General features: G+C 49.0%; 1 protein-coding gene across 6 annotated transcripts in view; it reads right to left on the reverse strand.

Moving 5' to 3' along the window:
* Positions 1-20,154, reverse strand: part of ARNT2 (aryl hydrocarbon receptor nuclear translocator 2) — a 188,331-nt gene that overhangs the window by 114,316 nt on the left and 53,861 nt on the right. For all 6 annotated transcript variants that reach the window (XM_017509188.2, XM_017509189.2, XM_037731588.1 and 3 more), the window contains exons 4-5: positions 11,213-11,426; positions 6,454-6,667 (exon numbers count right to left, since the gene is read on the reverse strand). In XM_017509188.2, coding sequence (XP_017364677.1) covers positions 6,454-6,667; positions 11,213-11,426 — 428 coding nt within the window. The remainder of the gene's footprint in view (positions 1-6,453; positions 6,668-11,212; positions 11,427-20,154) is intronic.

Raw genomic sequence — 20,154 nt, forward strand, 5'->3', positions numbered from 1 at the left:
AGGAAGGAAGGAAGGAAGGAAGGAAGCAAGCAAGCAAGCAAGAGAGGGAGGGAAGGAGGCAGAGAAGAAGGGAGGGAGGGAGGGAGGAATTTGGCCTTTTCTGGCAACCTCTTATGCTGTTGGACAGCTATATTTTCAAGTTATTTCCTACGCTGAACCATAATGCTGACCCAATTCTCTGAATGCAGGAAGAGTCCAGCAGAAACAGAGCCACGGAAGTGGAATGCAGGGAAACAGGCCAAATCAACCTTGCCTTGAAGCGTCCATGGGTCATCCCTGTCCACATCCGCTTCCCAGCCTGGGCAGCCAGGCGGTCCCCACCCAGGGCAGTACTTGAGGTCACCCACAAGGCGCCTCCAGTTCTGCTCACCAGGATCGAGGCTCTCCAGAGTTCAACAGTCACAGGAGCAAACCTGGGAAAGGCCACCGGAAGGCACAAAGAATCTGCTCACTCTGCGCTCTTCTGGGCGGCCCCTGCCCAGCCGCTTCTGCTGCTCCCTGCTGGCTCTCTGAGCCCCACCTCTTGGGCATATCCAGTTACAGTCCCAGGCTCTGCTATCACCTGGAATGCCCTGGGCCTCTCCTCTGCTCCTCTCCTTCCCTGCAGAGAGCTGGGGCTCAGGCCACTCAGATATCCACAATCATTAATTCTGGGGCCCTTCCCTGGCACCACTTCCATCTGATCCTGGCGCCTCCAGGCCTGACATCTTGAGCCCCTTCTGAGCTCAAGAGAGGCTGCTATGATTGTGCCACTGCACTCGAGCCTGTGTGACAGAGCGAGACCTTGTCTCTACAAAAAAAAAAAAAAAATTAAAAATTAGCCAGGCGAATTTAGCTCCATCTTCTATTGAGAATCCCATAACCCGAACATCCAAGCATTCCTGGTGAGAGGAAAGGGCACTTTCCATTCTGCAGACCACGCATCGTTCCCCATAAAGAGCCCCTCCAACACCACCAAGGCTGGCTCTCCTCAGCCAGTGCCTGCCTGCCCACCATCTCTTCCTTCTTTCAGTGACAGCATCTGACTTCCTCTGAGAGGGAATCTTATCTTCCTAACTTCTGAATCCAAGTGCCTTGGGTGGAGAGGTAGTTTGACCTCACATCCTGGCTCAGTCTCCCTGGCCATCAGAACCGGCCAAGGGCAGAGCAGGTGGACCAATATGAGCCAGAGGGCCAGGCCTGGGATGTCTGCTGCAACTACCGCAGGAAGGCACCCACGTTCTGCTGGTGCTGTGGGAGCCAGGAAACTGTGAGCCCAACGCATCTAGTAAACACCTTTGTTGCCATGTGAGGAGAGCCTTGCTGAGAATCTGCCCTGCTCAGAGGAAAGCAAAGCCAGGAGATGGAGACAAAAAGATATATATACAGTTGGTCCTCATTATTCGAGGTAGCTATGTCCTATAGAGTTGCTGTGAACACTGAATTATCAAATATGGAACCAATGCTTCTAAGGGGATTCAGTTTCTGCAGACCTCTTGTTTATAACGTTCTTGTCCACTGATCAGTAAGTAATCTTGTTTTATGTGTGTTTCTGTCTAAAGATACCTATTTAACATATGTTATTGATTCATTAACACTGAACTCACAGCCAACAGCACGATAACTCATGCCCAAACAAAGCTCATCTGAAATGCCCGCTTCCTCTGAAGGCTCATCACACCCATCCCGGGCTGCGGAACACTAGCTTCAGCATAGCACTCAGGAACCATTTGAAACAGCGAAGTCACCAAGAAAAGACACACAAATGCAAAAAATGTGGCCCCAAATAGAGCATGAAAAGGACACCTGTCCACAGTACGAGCTGAAATGAGGCAGAGGAAGCATCTCCTTGTTCAACCTCAGCTGGAAATGTGCACATCAGGTGACTCCGTTTTTTTGCCGCTTGGCATGTGCCCACAAATACCACAAAAGCTCCATGAGCATTCACGTCTGGGGTCACAGGTAAGTTTTGCCTAGAAGGTGAATTGGTCAGTAGGAAATCCACAAATCATAAAGACTGACTATTGTTTTGCTAGCCGTGTTTCATCACCTGGATCCTTCTATGCCTGAGGCTGGCAGTGCTCCTTTACACCAATTCTTTTTTCACTCAAGCCAGTTGGCAGGTGGTTTTATCAATTAAACCCAGGCTGGCTTTACAGCCTCTTTTCCAGAAGCACAGTCTCTGGAAGACGCTGGCTCCCCTACCTGGCCCTTTGAGGCCCCTACAATCCTCAGGGTCCTCAACATCCCAATCACCTTTACAAAGGGAAAGATGGGTCCTCCCCAGGCAGTGTTCATGGAGAGTTTCCCAGGTGTGTATCCAGTTCCTCAGCTTGAGATAGCCAATTCCTTTTGCCTGCCTGTCAAACCAAGTGTTTGAGCAGAGTGGGGCTCCTCTTTTGGTGAAAGTAAAGGCACTTAGCAGTGTCCACCTGTAACCACTGCTGATTCGAGTCCTGGGACACACTTTCTGGGTGGCTCTTGAGCTTCCAGGGCCAATACCATCCCTCTTCTGTGTGTGCTGCTCATCAGCAATGGAGCAGGTCCCCCGATCAGCGGGCAGCAGGGGCTTGGGCTCATGGCCCTGAGCCTTCGGCGTAGCTTCTCTTGGGTTTTTCACTAGTCCCCCTCCTCCAATTTGCCTCCAATTCTTACATTGGTGGATGAGGCCTTGAGGAAAAGAGTAGAATCAGAGCTGGAAGGAGACTTAGAAATTTCCTGGGTCAAGATAAGGAGAATGAGGGTCAGAGAAGAAAGAGTCGCTTTGCCAAGATCACAAAGTGAAAACCAGGACAAAAGCAGGGAGCTCCCAACTCCCTTTCCACTAGCAGTGTCACTGCTGTATGGTAAGGCTTCATCCATCCTCTCTCCATGTGGATGAATTCTAGTTTCATTCACAGACAAGTCAGATCCTGACACTGACCCACGTCACTCCATGATGTTTCTAAGGAGACTGTATATAACTTTTCACCTACTCTTTATCACCATCCTGCCAGCTAGGAAAAAACTTAATTCAACAAAGAACTCCACCATCACCATCACCCCAGATGCTGCAACTTCTTTGCAAGCACATTGATTTTCTGGGGTCCCCAAGCCAGCATGGGAGTCTGCAGGCCCCAGTGCAGTCAAGTTTCTTGTCCTATGCACATACAAACCTCCACACGTTCAGTACTGGTGACCCTGCAGGTCCAACAAATGAGACATCAAATCACTCTGAGAGAGTCCCAGAGGAAGGAGACTCCACTGGGGAAGGAGGTCAGGCTGCCCTAGTTAAGCCGCCCCCACTCTAGCCGGCCTGCCTGGCTCCCTGCCTCAACACCCTTCCACCCTGACTCTCCCAAGGGGACCATGTCACCTCTTTCCAGGCCTAAAACCACATGAGTCCAGGGACAGGAGGGTTTCAGAGACTCTAGTCTAATAATTGAAGGCATTAAGTCACACCTGAGGCCTTTTAATACAATTTTAAAATTACACCTACGCTTGGGCTGGTGACGTATGAAGCCCACTCTAGCCCTGTCCTGAGCACCAGGAAAACCCTAAAGCCTGTCTGAGTATCAGCCCAGTTTTAGGGAGCTCTTCCAAGCTCTCCCCCATGGAATCAACAAGGTTTGTTGTATGCTCTAGGAATGTCACATCACATCCTGGGACTGTAAGAGAGACCCTGTCCTCTCTTCCACCCTAAGAATAACAACTCACTTCTTCAGCCTCATCTCCTTCTTCACAAGAGGAGCCTGGCCAACAGGTGAGCTCAGAGGCCTGGCTCTTCACCTTTCACAGGGCCTTCCCTGGCATTCTAGAGGACGGCCTCCACTGCCCCAGTGACTCAGTGTCCACTCCAAGGACATTTCTGTCTAGATGTGGTTCACATCGCCTCTTTAAACCCTGCCAGGCACATTCAGACTTCACATGGACAGAAATGTCCACCCAGCTGTGATGAACCGGTTGGCTACACCCTTGGCCACAGCCAGACCAACCTTGACCATCATTTCCCTGGCAGCTGTCCCAGCTGGGTCTCCTGACCGGGTTTCCAAAAGCCACATCCTGTGGTCACATGTAGAAGTCTGGGAAAGACAGTACTTTCCAGAGAAGGTGATTTCAGCTGTCAAACCAACATTTCCTGGTTGGTTGATTTTTCCCCTTTACATCCCTGTCAAATTTTTAACTTTATAAGGTGTGTTCCCTTAGGATTTTCTATACGGAGTTTGCTAATTCAGGCAGGAGAATAGGGCAGCAGAGAGAGTCTTTCTGAGCCTATTTCAGCATCGCCGTTTCACAAGCACATCAGAGCTTACTGCCAGGAGACAAAGATGCTGTCCTCACACCTTCATTCTCTGTCTTCTCCCTCCTTTTATATATGTCTGATCACCAGCACTGGGAAAATTATTACCATCCTTCTGAAACAGCTGTACACCTCTCACTTTTAGCAACATCTGACTCAGTCTTATCAGAAGTGTCATTATAGGTGGAATTGTGCTCCCACTACAATTGGTATGTTGAAGTCTTAATCCCCAGTACCCAAGAATGTGATTGTATTTGGGGGACAGGACTTTTAAAGAGATCATACAAAAAGCATGATGCTGATATCTGCCTGGCTTCTGGGGAGGCCTCAGGAAGCTTACAGTCATGGCAGAAGGTGAAGAGAAGCAGGTGTCTTACATGGTAGAAGCAGGAACAAGAGAGAGAGTAGGGAGGTACTACACACTTTTAAACAACTAGATCTTATAAGAACTCACTCGCTGTCACGAGAACAGCACCAAGAGGGTGTTAGTAAACCATTCATGAAAAACAGCCCATGATCCAATCACCTCCCATCAGGGCCCGCCTCAACATTGGGAATTACAATAGAACATGACATTTGGGTGAGGACACAGATCCAAACTGTACCAGTGAAAAATAAATTTCTGTTACTTAAAAGCTATTCAGTTGATCGCATTTTGTTACAGCAGGCCAAATGGACTAGGACATTGAACGCTCAGCCTCCAGAACTATGAGAAAACACATTTCTGTTGTTTAAGTAGCCCATTCTGTGGTATTTTGTTACAGCATCCTGGGCTGACCACAATAAACACGCACTCACTAATTCATCAGGCTTCTGCTGCAGGCCTACTACGGGCAAAGCACTGAGTTGGACAGACACAAGGTAAGCGAGAATACAACAGCTCGTAATACGGCCAGGGAGAATGACAACACAAATACATCTGTCATAGAGCAGAATGCAAATATTTTGGTATAATACTCTTATAACTCGTTTCAACAATGCAAATTTGTTTCAATGTGACTGACGTATTAAGGAACAAGCTGAGCATAATGTGAATTTTGCATTTGCTTATCTGTAAGATGAACATAGAAAGTTGCATCTAGCTGAACCGAGCCACATGGAAATACACCAGATTCACATACCTCAGACATCAGTCAGCTCTCTCGGTCCACAGTGTGTTATTAGCCACATTCATCCACATTTGGAGTTAAAACTCTCGTCAGATTTCACATGACTGTCCTACTACCATTTCACAGTAACATACAAATAAGCACACCTTCTGAGACTACCTCCATAAGCCAACTTTAGGTCATTTTCAAACTCAACTGCCATATGCATGGTAAGGTGTATGCCTTTCTTAACCACTTAATGTTAAAGCTGTGCTACCATTTATAATAGGTTTTCTTTTTTTTTTTTTTTTTTTGAGACGGAGTCTTGCTCTGTTGCCAGGCTGGAGCGCAGTGGTGCAATCTTGGCTCACTGCAACCTCCACCTCCTGGGTTCAAGCGATTCTTCCACCTCAGCCTCCCGAGTAGCTGGAACCACAGGCACGTGCCACCACGCCCGGCTAATTTTTGTATTTTTAGTAGAGACGGGGTTTCACCATATTGGCCAGGATGGTCTCAATCTCTTGACCTCGTGATCCACCCGCCTCGGCCTCCCAAAGTGCTGGGATTACAGGCGTGAGCCACCGCGCCCGGCCTATAATAGGCTTTTATGTTTGCTTTTATCTGACAACTTATTGCGTGTTGTGCTTCTAAAGTACTTTTTCTCCATAAACCCTAGAGTTTTTATTGCATGACTGTGTATACTGCAGTGATTTTTAGAAACACGTATGAGTAGAATTGACTATATTTAAACGTTTCAATAAGGAATGCGATTTCAGGTAACTAAGGCCTGGGTACTGAGTGTCTGTGGTCAGGATCAGATAAGCACATGCTTGCTGCATAAACTTCAAGCAGGGCATGTGGATCTGACTAATATGTCAACGACAGCCTCCAGTAGTAATGTACACTAATTGCAGGTAAAATACAGAAAAAGATGATGTATTAAGAATGGATTTTTAATGTTATCAAGCGAATGAAGTCATCACACAAGCGAAGTCAGATATATTCCCTCACCTTTAGGCAGCTTCTCATGGCCTCCCGCTTCCTGGCCTGTTTACTAAAAGAATTTCTTCTAGAGCCAGACAGCCTCATAAAGGGAGCTTCACTGACCTGTCATTGAGTTTTCTGAGGTGCACAGTTGCTCTCTCAGCTTCTCCACGTCATCAGGATGCACCTGTTCGTAGAGTGTGCTCCCAAACCACTCTGACTGGGGCTGGTTCAGAACAGGGGTGACAGAGTCAGACACGTAAATCACCCGTCCTGTCTCAGCAGCCACCACAAACAGAAATCCATCAGCTGCTTCAAGGATGAGGTGCTTCAGTTCCTACAAAGAAAAGATGGTGATTGGCACAAATAAAGTGACAGACCCGGGCTGATTAAACTTTCTTATTAGGAATCTTCAATTTCCTTTATCTGCATATTTATTCTGGTACACAAATAGTTTGGGAAACAAGTGCTTTTTTACTGGAAAATAAGCTAGAAAAATGCACAGAGCTTGCACCATTCCTAAGACACAGCTACTGTCCACACGGTCAGCCCTGTCTTCATTAGTCCTTTGTTGGGGAGAGAGAAAACTTCCAGGCTGGGGGATGGGTGAGCAATGAGTGATCACCAGAAGGTGCTGGGTTGCCAGAGGGTGAACAGCTTCACCACATACTGAAACTGCAGTCATGTCATTGGAGCAGACGGGCCCAACACATAGTGCTTGGCACAAAAGGTGCTGGATAGAAGGAAGGGGAAGGGGAGAAGGGAGAGTGAAAAAGACCACATGCCTCCCCACCCACAGCCTGCCACACTGAAAGTACGCTCTTGTTCCTTTTCTTTTCCTGCATTTCTGAGCTGAATGCTGGGCGCTGGCTATAAGAGTATCCCCTTAAATTTGCATTTCTGTCGGATTTCCAGAACTGACAATCATCAGCATCATCTCAAAAGACTCTCAGCACCATCCTGGGAGGCAGCAGGGCATATGGTATTATCCATATCACTTTACAATGAGAAGAGGTTAGGAGCGCCAACCGTGGGCTCACATTGATCCACTGGGGTCATGACTGTCATTGAAGGCAGGAAGGAAGCTGATTGGGTCCAGGAACGGGCAGCAGAGAGCCTTGACATTATCCTCAGAAGGACATAGATGGGGCAAAATCAACTTTGTTAAAACAAGATAAGATGTCTTTTCTTCGTAGCGCGCAATGGCAGCTCAAGTGTACTCACCCATGCTACTCTCACATCAAGCTAAGGAGCCCTTTGCCACTGAATGAAATAGGCTTTGTGCCTGCAGGAGCCAGGCACTGTCATCCATGGCCACCCCTCCAACTACTTCAAGCACTGTTCAGGCTCCAGGGGACAAAGGTATCCCTGGAGGTCAGCAGCTGGCAAACATTTTTTTGCTGGCAATCCTTTATTTGAATGCAATCTTATGTGAAAACCCCACTGTAAAGCACATGGACAGCCAGCAGAGTGGAGACAAAAGGTGGGGAGTCTGGCGCCCCCAATCCCAGTCCCCAAGTAGGGTCCAAGGACCCCAAGTCTAGAGAACACTGATGTGCTGATGAGCAGAACCCAGGGAGCTTTGTAAATGTGTCTAAGCCCTCGGCTGGGAAAAAATTCTAGCATCCTCTGCCTGGGAAACTGGGGCAGAAGCAGTTGGTACAAGCATTTTTTAAGGATAAGTTTATTTTGCCCATTTCTCTTGCTTTGCACTTCTGCTGTTCTGCATCACCTAGATGCTTAATCAGTTCAGAGAATTCGGTCAGCATTTTTATTTTCAGTATTGGGACAATTTTCCCAACAGGAAGAGCGGTAAGAAAATGATAAACGGAAGAGGATGTCTGGGGAAGTACAGGGTTCTTTATGACTGGAGTCTCGAGAGGAAGTGGAGGCTGAATGACTTCATTTTTTTCCCAGCTTGCAAAAACTGTGGGAAGGTCTTACGGGACGAAGCCCCACTCGCATCAGAGGCCCTCTTTCTACCACCCTGCCCCGTGATGTTTATTCCCTGGGAGACCATCCCTCACTACCAAGTTCCTGTGCCCTGAATCCAGCACCAGCCTCCATGCTCCAAGAAAACAGACAGTAACAGTTAAGAGCATGTGCTCTGGAGTAAAGAGACACTTGCATCTATGGCTCTCCTACTTAGCTGTGCAACTTTGGCCATGTTACTTCATGCCCTCAGCAATTTTTTTTCAGTGAGCTCTTGCAAGGTTAAATGAAATGCTGCGTGTGAGGACTTAGTAAGGGCCTGGCACACAGTAGGTGCTCTACAAAGTAACCCTTATCATCATCACCCAAGCAGCTGAGAGAGGAACAAAGGGAGGACTCCTCTGACCTACACAACTGTCTTCTCTCTCTACGACACTTTCATAATCCTCAGTCACTTAAAGATAACGAGATTCATTTCGAGCATTGACCCTGTAGGTTTTTTGGTAAAGATTAAAGACGTGTAGACAAAAAACATGTCACTGACTTTAGCACCTAGCAGTGCTTAATAACTTCTGTCTGTTACCTGCGAGCTATTCAGCCTGCATTATACCTCAGGCCCCATGTTAAACAGTCTATGCCTGTTGCCTTCCTCACTGCAACCACATGAGCTGGGAGCTATGGCTGCATTTATTTTTACAGAGGTGGAAATGAGGCTTGAAGCTACTGCCTGACCACCACATTCTGTGTCCTCCAGGTGGCAGATATTAGCACTGCTGGACCTTCCGAACATCTACCAAGGGAGGGATCCCATGACCACCGGAATGATTTAAAAAGGGATCAAACACGTGACGTGCTTGCTTAACTGTCTGTCACGGAACAGACAGTAATAAATGTTCTTTTTCTAAACCTAACTCGAGAGAAATCGAGTCTTGGCTCCAGCAGAATAAACCATCCTGTCTCCCAACCATTCCTTTTTCATTCCTAACTCGAGGTTCCGTGTACACTCTTCCCTTTTTGTGAAATCCCTTCTGCTCCCCTGTCTAGGCATTTTCATGGCTCCTTTCTACACCAATGCTGTCCCTGTCCTGAGAAGTCCTGCTTGTTAATACCAGGCTGCTCCCCGTCTATTTCAGTTTGGCCACACACTCTGTGTCTTGTTAAACACTCCATTACTTTTCGGACCCTACACTCTACATATTTTGCATTTCCTCACTGCATCCCCTGACAACTGTTTAATTTCACCTCTCCCCGTCGCTCCCGCTCTGCTGTATACAATGAATGCCTTCAAATTCATCAACTCATTTATCTTGCAAAAGCCCTCAGAGACAGGAAAGCAAAAAGCTTTATGTTCACTTCACAGATGAGCACACTGAAGCTTAGAGCGTTTTCCAACCCACCGTATAACCAGCACATAGAAAGACAAAGACCCTGAACACAGGCCTCTGGTTCACATAAAACCACTTACAAAATGTGACCTCACTAGCCATTTTATGTGTTTCTTCTTGCCAACCGGTCAAAGACTTGTGTAGGTGTTAAAAACATGGCTTCGGGGTCCTGCTGGCCTATCTTCAAGGGGCCCAATCTTGGCTCCTCCACTAAGCAGCGGATTAGCTCTGAGCAGTCTGCTGACTCTTTACTTTCTAAACCTCAGCTTCCTTATCAATAAAACAGAGTTAAATAACACTGGCTTCTTCACAGGGCTGGAATAAAGAGTACATGAGATAATTCACAGAAAGCTATGACTTACACCAGGCACCTAGCAAATGCTGGCTGGTAAAGTGCTCTGATCCAAGCCACTATTGTCACTACTGCTGCCATCACTGTCTTTTTTTTTTTTTACTTTTAAGTTCAGGGGTACACATGCAGGTTTGTTACGTACTGCCAAGGGAGAAAACTCATGTCACGGGGATTTGTCGTACGGATGATTTCATCACCCAGACCCTAAGCCTAGTACCCATTAGTTATTTTTCCTGATCCTGTCCCTCCTCTCACCCTCCACCCTCTAGAAGGCCTCAGTGCCTGTTGTTCCCCTCTTTGTGTCTGTTTGTTCTCATCATTAAGCTCCCACTTATAAGTGGGAACATGTGGTATTTGGTTTTGTTCCTGTATTAGTTTGCTGAGGATAGTGGTCTCCAGCTCCATCCATGTTCCTGCAAGGGACATGATCTCCTTCTTTTCTATGGCTGTGTCGTATTCCATGATGTATATGCACCACATTTTCTTTATCCAATCTGTCACTGATGAACATTTAGGCTGAGTCCGTGTCTTTGTTATTGAGACTAGTGCTGCAATGAACATACGCCTGTATGTGTCTTTATGTAGAACGATTTGAATTCCCCTGGGTATAAACCCAGTAATGGGATTGCTGGGTCGAATGGAATCTCTGCGTTTAGCTCTCTTTGAGGAATCTCCACGCTGCTTTCCACAATGGTTTAGCTAGTTTACACTTCCACCAGCAGGTGTGCAAGCGTTTCCTTTTCTCTGCAACTTCACTAGCATCTGTTGTGTTTTTTTGACTTTTTAGTCGTAGCCATCCTGACTGGAGTGAGATGGCATCTCATAGTGGCTTTGATTTGCAATTCTCTAATGATCACTGATGTTGTGTTTTTGTCATATACCATCACTTTCATCGGCTGATTACATCAGCACGATTCCAGCACACAGCGTTTTTACTCACTTCTTCCTGTGTCATGTGCTGAGCACAACGTTCAGATACTCAACATATTTTTTTGAGTGACAGCTCATTAAGGTATTGGGAAACGTAAAAACAGAAAACCCAAAGATCAGAAAAACCCTCTTCTGAAGACAGCTGCTTGGAGAAAAATGGAAACAAAACATCTTGGCTTCATTCCTTCCTCAACCTTGAGCCCTGGTTCCCCACATAGTTTATTTCATCTTGGGGACACTGGGATTCTCCCCCCTTCCCATGGTGACGGGATGACCAGGGTACCTGCTCTGTGAGGAAGGAAGGCTTGTACGCGCCATCGGTGGACTTGTTTCCTGTACCCCTCATGGATTTCATGTGTGAGACGGCCATGCGGAGGATGGTGAGCTTGTCTGGCTTCCGGGCGAGTGCGCTGCACGTGGGGACCATGTCGGAGAGCTCCGTGATGTACTGAGTCATCTTGTTCCGTCTGCGCCTTTCGATCTCACTATGATTCTCTCTTTCCAGAAAGCACGAGATCAGGAGAGGGGAAAGAAGAGAAGTATCAGATTAGGGACTACCATCTAATGTGATAAAATCATTAACACCAAATAGGAACTAGGGGCCAACACCTAAGAGCTGAGTACTCTGAATGCATATCGGGCAAAGCCGCCCTTCTGGTGCTTCAGTAAGCTCTTACATCTACATGTTGGGAGCACAGATGTCTATAGTCTCGATCTCTAAATACATTTCAAAATCTTCTAATTACTCCCATGTATCTGAGGAATTTCTTTAAGCATAAAAAAAATGAGACATGAGGGCCGGGCACGGTGGCTCACACCTGTATTCCCAGCACTTTGGGAGTCGAGGTGTGCAGATCACTTAGTCAGGAGTTCGAGATCAGCCTGACCGACATGGTAAAACCCCATCGCTACTAAAAATACAAAAATTAGCTGGGCATGGTAGCTGTAATCACAGCTACTTGGGAGGTTGAGACATGAGAATTGCTTGAACCCGGGAGATGGAGGTTGCAGTGAACTGAGATTGCACCACTGCACTCCAGCTTGTGCACACATGAATCTGTACATGGACATACACATGTGCGCGTGCACACACACACACACACACACACAGAGTGTGGTTACTGTCTGCTTGAATATGTGGTTTACATGTTGTGTCTTCACGTTTATTCCATACAAACATGTGATATATAAATAAGCGTGTAATAAATATATTGCACATATTTACATATTACATCTCGTAGTAAGAAGCACTATACAGCCTTGGCACTCTTTGTGTCACTAAGTAGACCAATAATTCCACAGATTTACTTTAAAGTTGTGAATAAGCCTTTGTCCTATGGCCGATATATTTTATGCGGCACAGTAATAGAACAGATACACCCCTGGCTTATGAAATAACAAATAGCCAATTTAAAATACAAATGCACTGTTACGATAAAAAGCTAGCAGAAGGGAGGGTAGAATGTTTCCATCCCAGGCTTTTTACCTTTAGGCTTGAAGGAGTCACAGCCAACGCAGTTCAACAACTCGAAGACAAACCTGTTACTTGGGATAAAAGAATTACCTAAAAATATATCCCATGTCTGCTGCAGGATTTGGGGTTTCACTGGTGCTCAAAGAATGAGAGTAGCACCAACAGCAAGAAAAGAACAACTCAGGCAGGGCTGACTCCATACACTGCGTGTATTAATTAGCTTCACAGCCCATCCTCCCAGCCGGGGGAACAGACGTGCCAGTCAGCCCTGATGACAGCAGGTGGCACGTGCTGAGGGCCTCTGAACACACAGACCAGGGGAAGCAAGACTGCAGTAGAGGTCACTGCAGAGCGACCTGAGCCATCCACCGTGCACCTTCCAGACCCCATCAGGGGAGCAGTGGTGGAGAACACAAGGAAGGCCCAACTCTGTCCTCAGGCAATGGGGGGTTAACTATGGAGATAAAACACACACCTTGCATAGTGGAAATGAAAGGTGAGTATGATTAAATGCCTGAAAGGCAGGTGGAGAGGAAAACAAGAGAGAACAAGAGCAGAGAGGAGGAGGTGGTCCTGGGGCTGAGGGTGCGGGAAGGAGGAACTGGGAGAGAGCTGGGCCTAACCTGTCAGCAAGTAGAGGAGGTCTACTTTGGGGAGGGGATCAGCAGGATCACACAAAAGCCTGGAATTGGGAAGAAGCATTTGAGGGTGGTGGGGAGGCAGGCTAAGATGGAAGGGTAGAGATGGGCCCTGGAGGAGAGGGACTGAGCTGGGAAACCCCGCTGGACAGCAAAGGGAAGGCTGTCACACCTGCCAGGTGGGTAAGAGCCACGACGCTCTCTGCCTCTGTGGCTGGCTTCAAGGGGGAGGTTCAGGGTCCGGGAGGAGAAGATGAAGCCTGAGACCAGCAGGGAGGTTCCTGAGGCTTGTTGCTCTCCGCCCACCCACAGAAGATAACCCTGCAGCCAACGCACTGGACTGGTGAAAACAGCAGCCCCAGCACAACGCCCTTGGTCCACAGAGCACAGCCTCTCCTGGTAGGGAAGGGCATACGCTCTCCAGGAGAAATGGCTCCTGCGCCATCGGGCAGGGCTTGTTGACTGGGGGGTAGATAGAGGTCACCAGAGAAGAATGGTTGGGGTGGGGCAATCCTAAAGAAAGCAAGCGACGAAAAGGGGGGATTTGGTTAGAGACGGCTGAGCTCTTCGGTGCATGCGGGAACCTTCCCTGGAGGAGGCACACGAGCTCCTTTTCCTTCTCTCTACAACTCCGAAGCCGGTAAATCAGTAGCGGTAGCCCACCCTGAACTGGGTGTTCACCAAGGTCCCCTGCACTTGACTCCTCAGCCAGGAGCTTGTCATGAGACAATCAAGGAGGAGCAGGAAAGGCCAAGAGGAGCTCTCGGAGGAGGGTGAGCCCCGCCTCGCCAGCCTAGACTTCATCAATGCCCGATGGGCTTGACGGAACACACAGACAGCTGGCTGGGGCTGCCAACATCATGAGATGCTGGGCAGGCACCCTGTCCACTGATGGGCAGTACACGTATGAGTTAGGCCCAGGGCTGCACGCCACCGCCCTGCATGTGCCCGCCAGACACCCCGGAGAACCAGCTTTCCTCCCACGCAATCACACCACCTACAGTCTGCATTCCAACTCCTCAGCCCGACTTCCGGGATCTCCTTCATCAGGTACCACCCACTTCCCCCTCCTCTATTCCGACCACCTGTCAGCTGCTCCCCACCCCTCAGTACCACCAGGCAACGGCCATTCCTACTTATCTTCGATTCAGCCCACGTGGAATTGCTCCCTTGCCTCGTCTGTGTCAAAGCTCTTGCAGCTGTTTCCTGGTTCTCTCCCACCTTCGCCACCCCATGCCGGCTGCCTGCTGCCACCACTTCTTCCCTCGTCACCCACCACCTTCTCCCAGCCTTTTTCTCCGATCCCACCCTCCAGTTCAGTCCTCATGTTGCGGCCAGGCTGATGTTTCTCAAAATGCAAACCAGGGCCTTCCCTTAAACCCCTTCCATAGAGCCTCCAAACCCCTCAGCTGGTCACTGCGGCCACCGCTTCAAAGCAGGACTGAGGCACGCTTGCTCCTGCTACTATTATCCAGAGAGCTTGTCCCATAGCGGCGCAGGCCATCTTGCTTTATAAATATTCTTTGGGTGAAAAAGCTTCATGAGAATCTTAAACAGAGATCTAAAGCAATTTCACCACAGTGCTCCAGGAACCTCATCTGTGACATAAGGTGTATGAAGAATATAGCCTCGGGGCGGCTGCTTAAAAACTGATTGCATTCATCGCCTAGTCCAGAAAACGCTCCAGGCACTTTAATACTGAGTTACCAGCAGAACGTCAAAATGACTGACAGCTGCCAACTACTTAGCAACAAGATTTGATAAGTGACATGCACGTGTGTACGTCCAGTTTCATTTTTAAGCCTTCATCAAGGCAGGGGGTAAAAATGCCATCTTGTGAGCACAGAAAGACATATCTCCAAGACCATGTTTGCTGAGGCAAGGCCATCTCCTCCCCAGCGTGAGCAGACGTTTTGGGGTCTGCCTGGAGGAGCTGTGGGAGTCAGCCTGTGAAGCTGGTGTCTGTGACGTGGGTGTGCCCCACATGCTTGCTGGGCACTAAGTAGCATAAAGAAAGAAATTAGCTCCTATGTACACAGGAACAGGACCAGGGCTCCACAGCAATGACAGCTGGGGACACAGGCAGAGCTGTTGGCTTCAAAGACACCTCTGCTTGGCTAAGAGGACCAAGAGCTTGGCTCCAGGAGCACAGCTGTGGCAACCAAGGCACAGAAAGAAGAGGTTCAACTAACTGCACACTGACTTGTGTCTTTTCCAACTCTGCTCCTAATGGGGACCTCCTAAGTTTAATCTGAACAGTGAGGTACCCACCTTAATTAAAGTATGTGAAAGGTGAATTTTATAAGATCTCAGTTAACAGCATCCTTAAATGGCTCACAGGAGCTGAGTCTCCTGTCTCCTACAGGAAGGGAACCTTAGACCCGGAGCAAGCAGACTGAATGAGACAGCCCCACGCTGGGAGCTCCCTGATCACTGCCATATTCCCCTGGGGCACACTCTGGAGTCTGGGAGTTACCTCGCTGGGTACTGGAGACAAGCGCTGGAAAGGACAGAGAGCTCACCGACCAGCCGGGGCATCAGAGAGCGAGCAGGTACAGACGAAATCCCTGTGTTGCTCCCTTGTACACTGAACGGTCTGAAGGGGATGCTGACGGTGTGTGATGGGGACAGCTCCCTGTGAAAAGTCCCAGGGAAATACCCAGGAACCCTAGGACCTGCAACACTGAAAGCCTCCATGCAGGCCTGGCTGAGAGGGGCCACCACGTAAACCTAGGTGATTCTGCAGCCTCTCTTTGCTCACGTCAGGGTGAGCAGGTGTGGGAGCTCAAGGCGGCAGGTGGGCCGACACAGGGTACTATGAGACACAACCAAGTCTAGCTCTAGGCAGGCCACCTCCACTACCAGGGTCCCAGTCTGAGAAGTCGGCACTTGGAACAACATGACTGGTCACTACACCTCGCTGCCAGCTTTGGAGCGACACAGACCACACGGGGAATGTCTGCAGGGCAGCCCTGCCTCAGAGGGTGCCAGGACCACATCTCTCCATGACGCCTCAGTTTCCATGGAGGCGTCACACCACACCTCTCTCCAGCCCACAGCGGGCCCTACAACAGACCTGCTGAAGACAGACATAAGCTTCTCCCCAACCTGCATCAGCATCGCCAAGCATCTGCCAGGCTCACAGCCACCGGCTTGGAGACAGGCCTCACTCAAGGCAGAATTTTTGCTCATTTCCGACTGTGTCAGACCTGGAAGACCAGTCACTGGGAGCTTTTTCCTTTTCAGAATTCACCCGGCACACGGTGATAACCTCTGCCCTCAGACAATTCACCAAACTGACAATTCACCGGCCTGTTACTGAACAAACGAGGCTTTCTGCCTGCAATTCCAGTAAAGGGCTTCAGCACTTCTCTAGCAAAGGAAGCACCTATCCCCTTCTCCTCCTACCAGGAATTTCTCTGTGAGAGCTGAGCAGCCAGGGTGGAGTCAGAACTGTGGGAAGAGATACTTTGCATAGGATCATACCACGCGGCCTTTAGAGGTAACCTGGGGGAGTCATCAGATCAAGAGTGGCTACGTGGGGGTTTACACGTGAGTCCTCAGCTGTCAGCAGCCTCTGGTGCAGTATTACGCACAGGCTGGCCCTGCCCCTCCTCTGACACCCAGGAAGGAAGACTGTATCTTGCCAGGAATATCCTTCACGGCCAGCCCCTTCCAGGCAGCGCTGCAGGGCACTGTAAGAGCCATGAAGGCCAGTGGAAAGCCATTTCCGGAAGCCCCATGGAGGCTGGTCAGATGCCTGCAGATGGGGCCCACTGAGGTATATTCAGTGGGGCAGTTTTCCCAGCTTCTGAGGCTGCTCCAGGAAGGGCAGAGGGTTGCTCTCTCCATGGCAAGGAGGCAGGCACCCTGCTCCCCAGAAGGCCATCCGAGGCCTGGGTTTCTGCCAGACAACTACAAGATACCTGTGTGTCCAGGCTGAATGTAAGACTCACCCAAAACAGAGGGAAGAGTCTGAGAAGCCCAGATCCTCCCAAGTGGGGCCCAGGCCTGGCACCTGTGACAGTCCCTGTTCACAGTGAGGCACACATCTTGCATGTTTCTATAGCAACTTACAGCTTCCCAAGCACTCTCTCAGCACTTCCTGCCATCGGTCCTCGCAACCACTCGGTCAGGAAATATCTCCTTTCTTACAGAGGGGGAAGCTGAGGCCCCAAGGGTCACATTGACTTACCAGGACTGGGACAGGCCTGCCGGATGCCTGCTGCCTCTCTCTCACCACCTCTCCCCAGCAGAGCACTAACTGGCCCTCGGTTCAGAGCTAGAACGCCCAGAGAGACTGGGGAGCAAAGATATTTAAGGCTTTATGGGGGAAGAGTATGCCTGGAAGCTTCCAAAGACACACAGCTCAGGACTCATGATCCCAGAATTGATTTCCTCCTCTCCCTCCAAAAAGCTCTAGCGTTATCCGGGTACTATCATTTCAAATCAAGGTTAATCTCTCCAGCAGAAAAACTGATGGGGGCAGCATAGCTAAACATGGTAAGAAAGGCATCAGGGCGCAGGTCCATTACATGACAGCCAAACGTTTTGTATGAAGACATGGGACGGTGGTTCACGCCTGTCGTCCCAGCTCTTTGGGAGGGCGAGGCAGGCGGATCCCCTGCAGTCTCTACTGTAAATAAAAAAATGTAGCCAGGCATGGTGGCGCACGCCTGTAATCCCAGCTCCTCAGGAGGAGATTGCAGTGAGCCGAGATCGCCCCATTGCGCTCCAGCTTGGGCAACAAGAGCAAAAATCCGTCTCAAAAAAAAAAAAGGGAGGGGGAAATCACCGATCTATATCAGCATGGTGTTAGAAAGCCACCCCCTCCTACAAAATCTTTCATTCCAGTGTGTGCTAACCCTAACCCTGAAGTAACACAGACTTTGATTGCTCATAAACCACAGTGTACCAAGTTCTACTCAGCAATTCTGCAACACGTGTCTGGTTCATACAACATGAGGCTGTAGAGGCAGGGAGGAGGCATGGGAAGTTTGGAAGGGCTCATCTTGGGGTTTGCTCTGCAACATCCAAAAGGCTCAGCTGAATCTCTTCCTGCTTTACAGGGACCTCACGTGCCCAGCCAGTGTCCACACACGGTGACTGATAAGATCAGGTCAGATAAAAGAGGGGCACTCCTGGCTGATGGCTGGTCATCCTCTGCCTCGGAAACACTTTAGGCGTCTTCTCACGCGGAAATAGAGTAACCCGCCCTCTAGGCTAAGATGCTCAGACTAAGAATTCTGGAAACCCATAATCTTCTTTTCTTTCTGCCAGGAAAGGCCTCTGCAGGACAGGCCTGCCTTGCATATTTTCCTTATCAAGAGAGTTTTGGTCATGATACCTACACACAAAGCAGGAATGACTCAAACTAAAACATCACCACTGGCAGGATGCAGTGGCTCATGCCTGTGATCACAGCACTTTGGGAGATTGAGGTGGGTGAATCACCTGAGGTCAGGAGTTCGAGACCAGCCTTGCCAACATGGTGAAACCCCGTCTCTACTAAAAATACACACACAAAAAAAACTAGCTGGGCATGATGGCACATGCCTGTAATTCCAGCTACTCAGAAGGCTGAGGCAAAAGAATTGCTTGAACTCAGGAGGCAGAGGTTGCAGTGAGCTGAGATCACGTCACTGCACTCCAGCCTGAGCGAAGGAGTGACACTCCATCTCAAAACAAACAAACAAAATCACCACAATGTGTGAAGCCAGGGGAGGGAAATGCCTACAAGCTTAAATACCACACAAAACCAAAAGGGAAGTACCAAAATGGGCGTGCTGAGAAACAACAGCTCAATTCTGCAGAAGCTTTCCTATCACCAATATCTTTGTTTTAGATGACTTTAGAGGTTTACTGGCTAATTCTACAAAATATAAGGCACAATTTTGGACTGGTGCAATTGGGTGCTACAATCTCACCAAAGAACAGCCAGTGGGGTCACTTAATGACATTTCTAAAAAGGATAAAGAGAGGCCAGGAAGCCCATCGATAGGGGATTTTGAGTCCAAGCTCTTAGAAGTCTCCAAGCACTGAAGCTGAATCCACAGTAGCAGATATGAGAACTCCTTGGAAGGTCTTCTGGGTCTTTTGAGAAAGGGTGCAGAATGAGTCTGAAGGGAGCAAAATCAGGTTGATAACACACAGTGACAAGAATTAAAGTTTGGGGTGCATACTTGGTTGTCCCCAAGTTGTAAGTGTAACATAAAGAAGACATTGACATTAGGTATGTTTCCTCTCTTTTGTTTTAATGAAACATTATGCATCCATTCACACACGGTTTATAACTTTGACTCTGCTGATGACAGCTCTGGGAAGTTAGCGGTGCCCCTTATGAAACAATATTTAAGATGCCTCCATGTACCTGCAGCAGCTGACCCCAGCTGCAGGTACAAGAAGGAATCCTGGGACTCCCTAGCAAACATATCAAGCTAAGGGGTCGTTAAAGTAGGAAGATGCCCCTGAAGCAGAGTGATGGAAAGGTTTTTGGCCTCTGCTTGAATGCAAGGTTGCAGCACGTGCTGGGCAGGACTGGCGTGTGCCTCCCGGTAGACCAGGCCCATCCACACAGGCTCAGGGACCAGGGAGGGGCTGGTGCTGACCTCACTATGGGAGCAGATGGCACTACTACCAGCTGCCCAGGAGGACCATCTTTGGATAAACACTTTCTGGAGTGTAATCAGCATTTTTCCAAAGACGGAGAGTTTACCACCGCCTGCTGTTAAGATCGGCAACTTGATAACCGGGATTCCAAGAGTGAGGTCAAGTCAAGCACTCTCAGTGGAGGCTGCTTTCTCAGCTGAGCTGGGGAAGAAAGGCTGTGCTCTGCAACTTCACTGCTTTTCACCTCCTTGGCAGAAAGCCCCCTCCTCTGAAGCTCATGCCCCCATCTCTGCCACCTCCTAGGCTGTTCCTCGTCATCACCACTGCCCACCCGCACAGTGAGCTCGTCCCCAGTCCCCCATCAGCCTCTGCAGGGGGTGACACACACCCATCCGTCTGTCTCCCCACACCTCTGCTCCCAGGACCTCCGCCTCCTCCACTGGACCTCAGCCAGCCTCTTCCATGGTGGCGACTTCTCACTGTTTGACCACAACTTCCTACTTT

This window comes from Cebus imitator, unplaced genomic scaffold, assembly GCF_001604975.1.
Source record: "Cebus imitator isolate Cc_AM_T3 unplaced genomic scaffold, Cebus_imitator-1.0 Scaffold410, whole genome shotgun sequence".
Lineage (NCBI taxonomy): Eukaryota > Metazoa > Chordata > Mammalia > Primates > Cebidae > Cebus > Cebus imitator.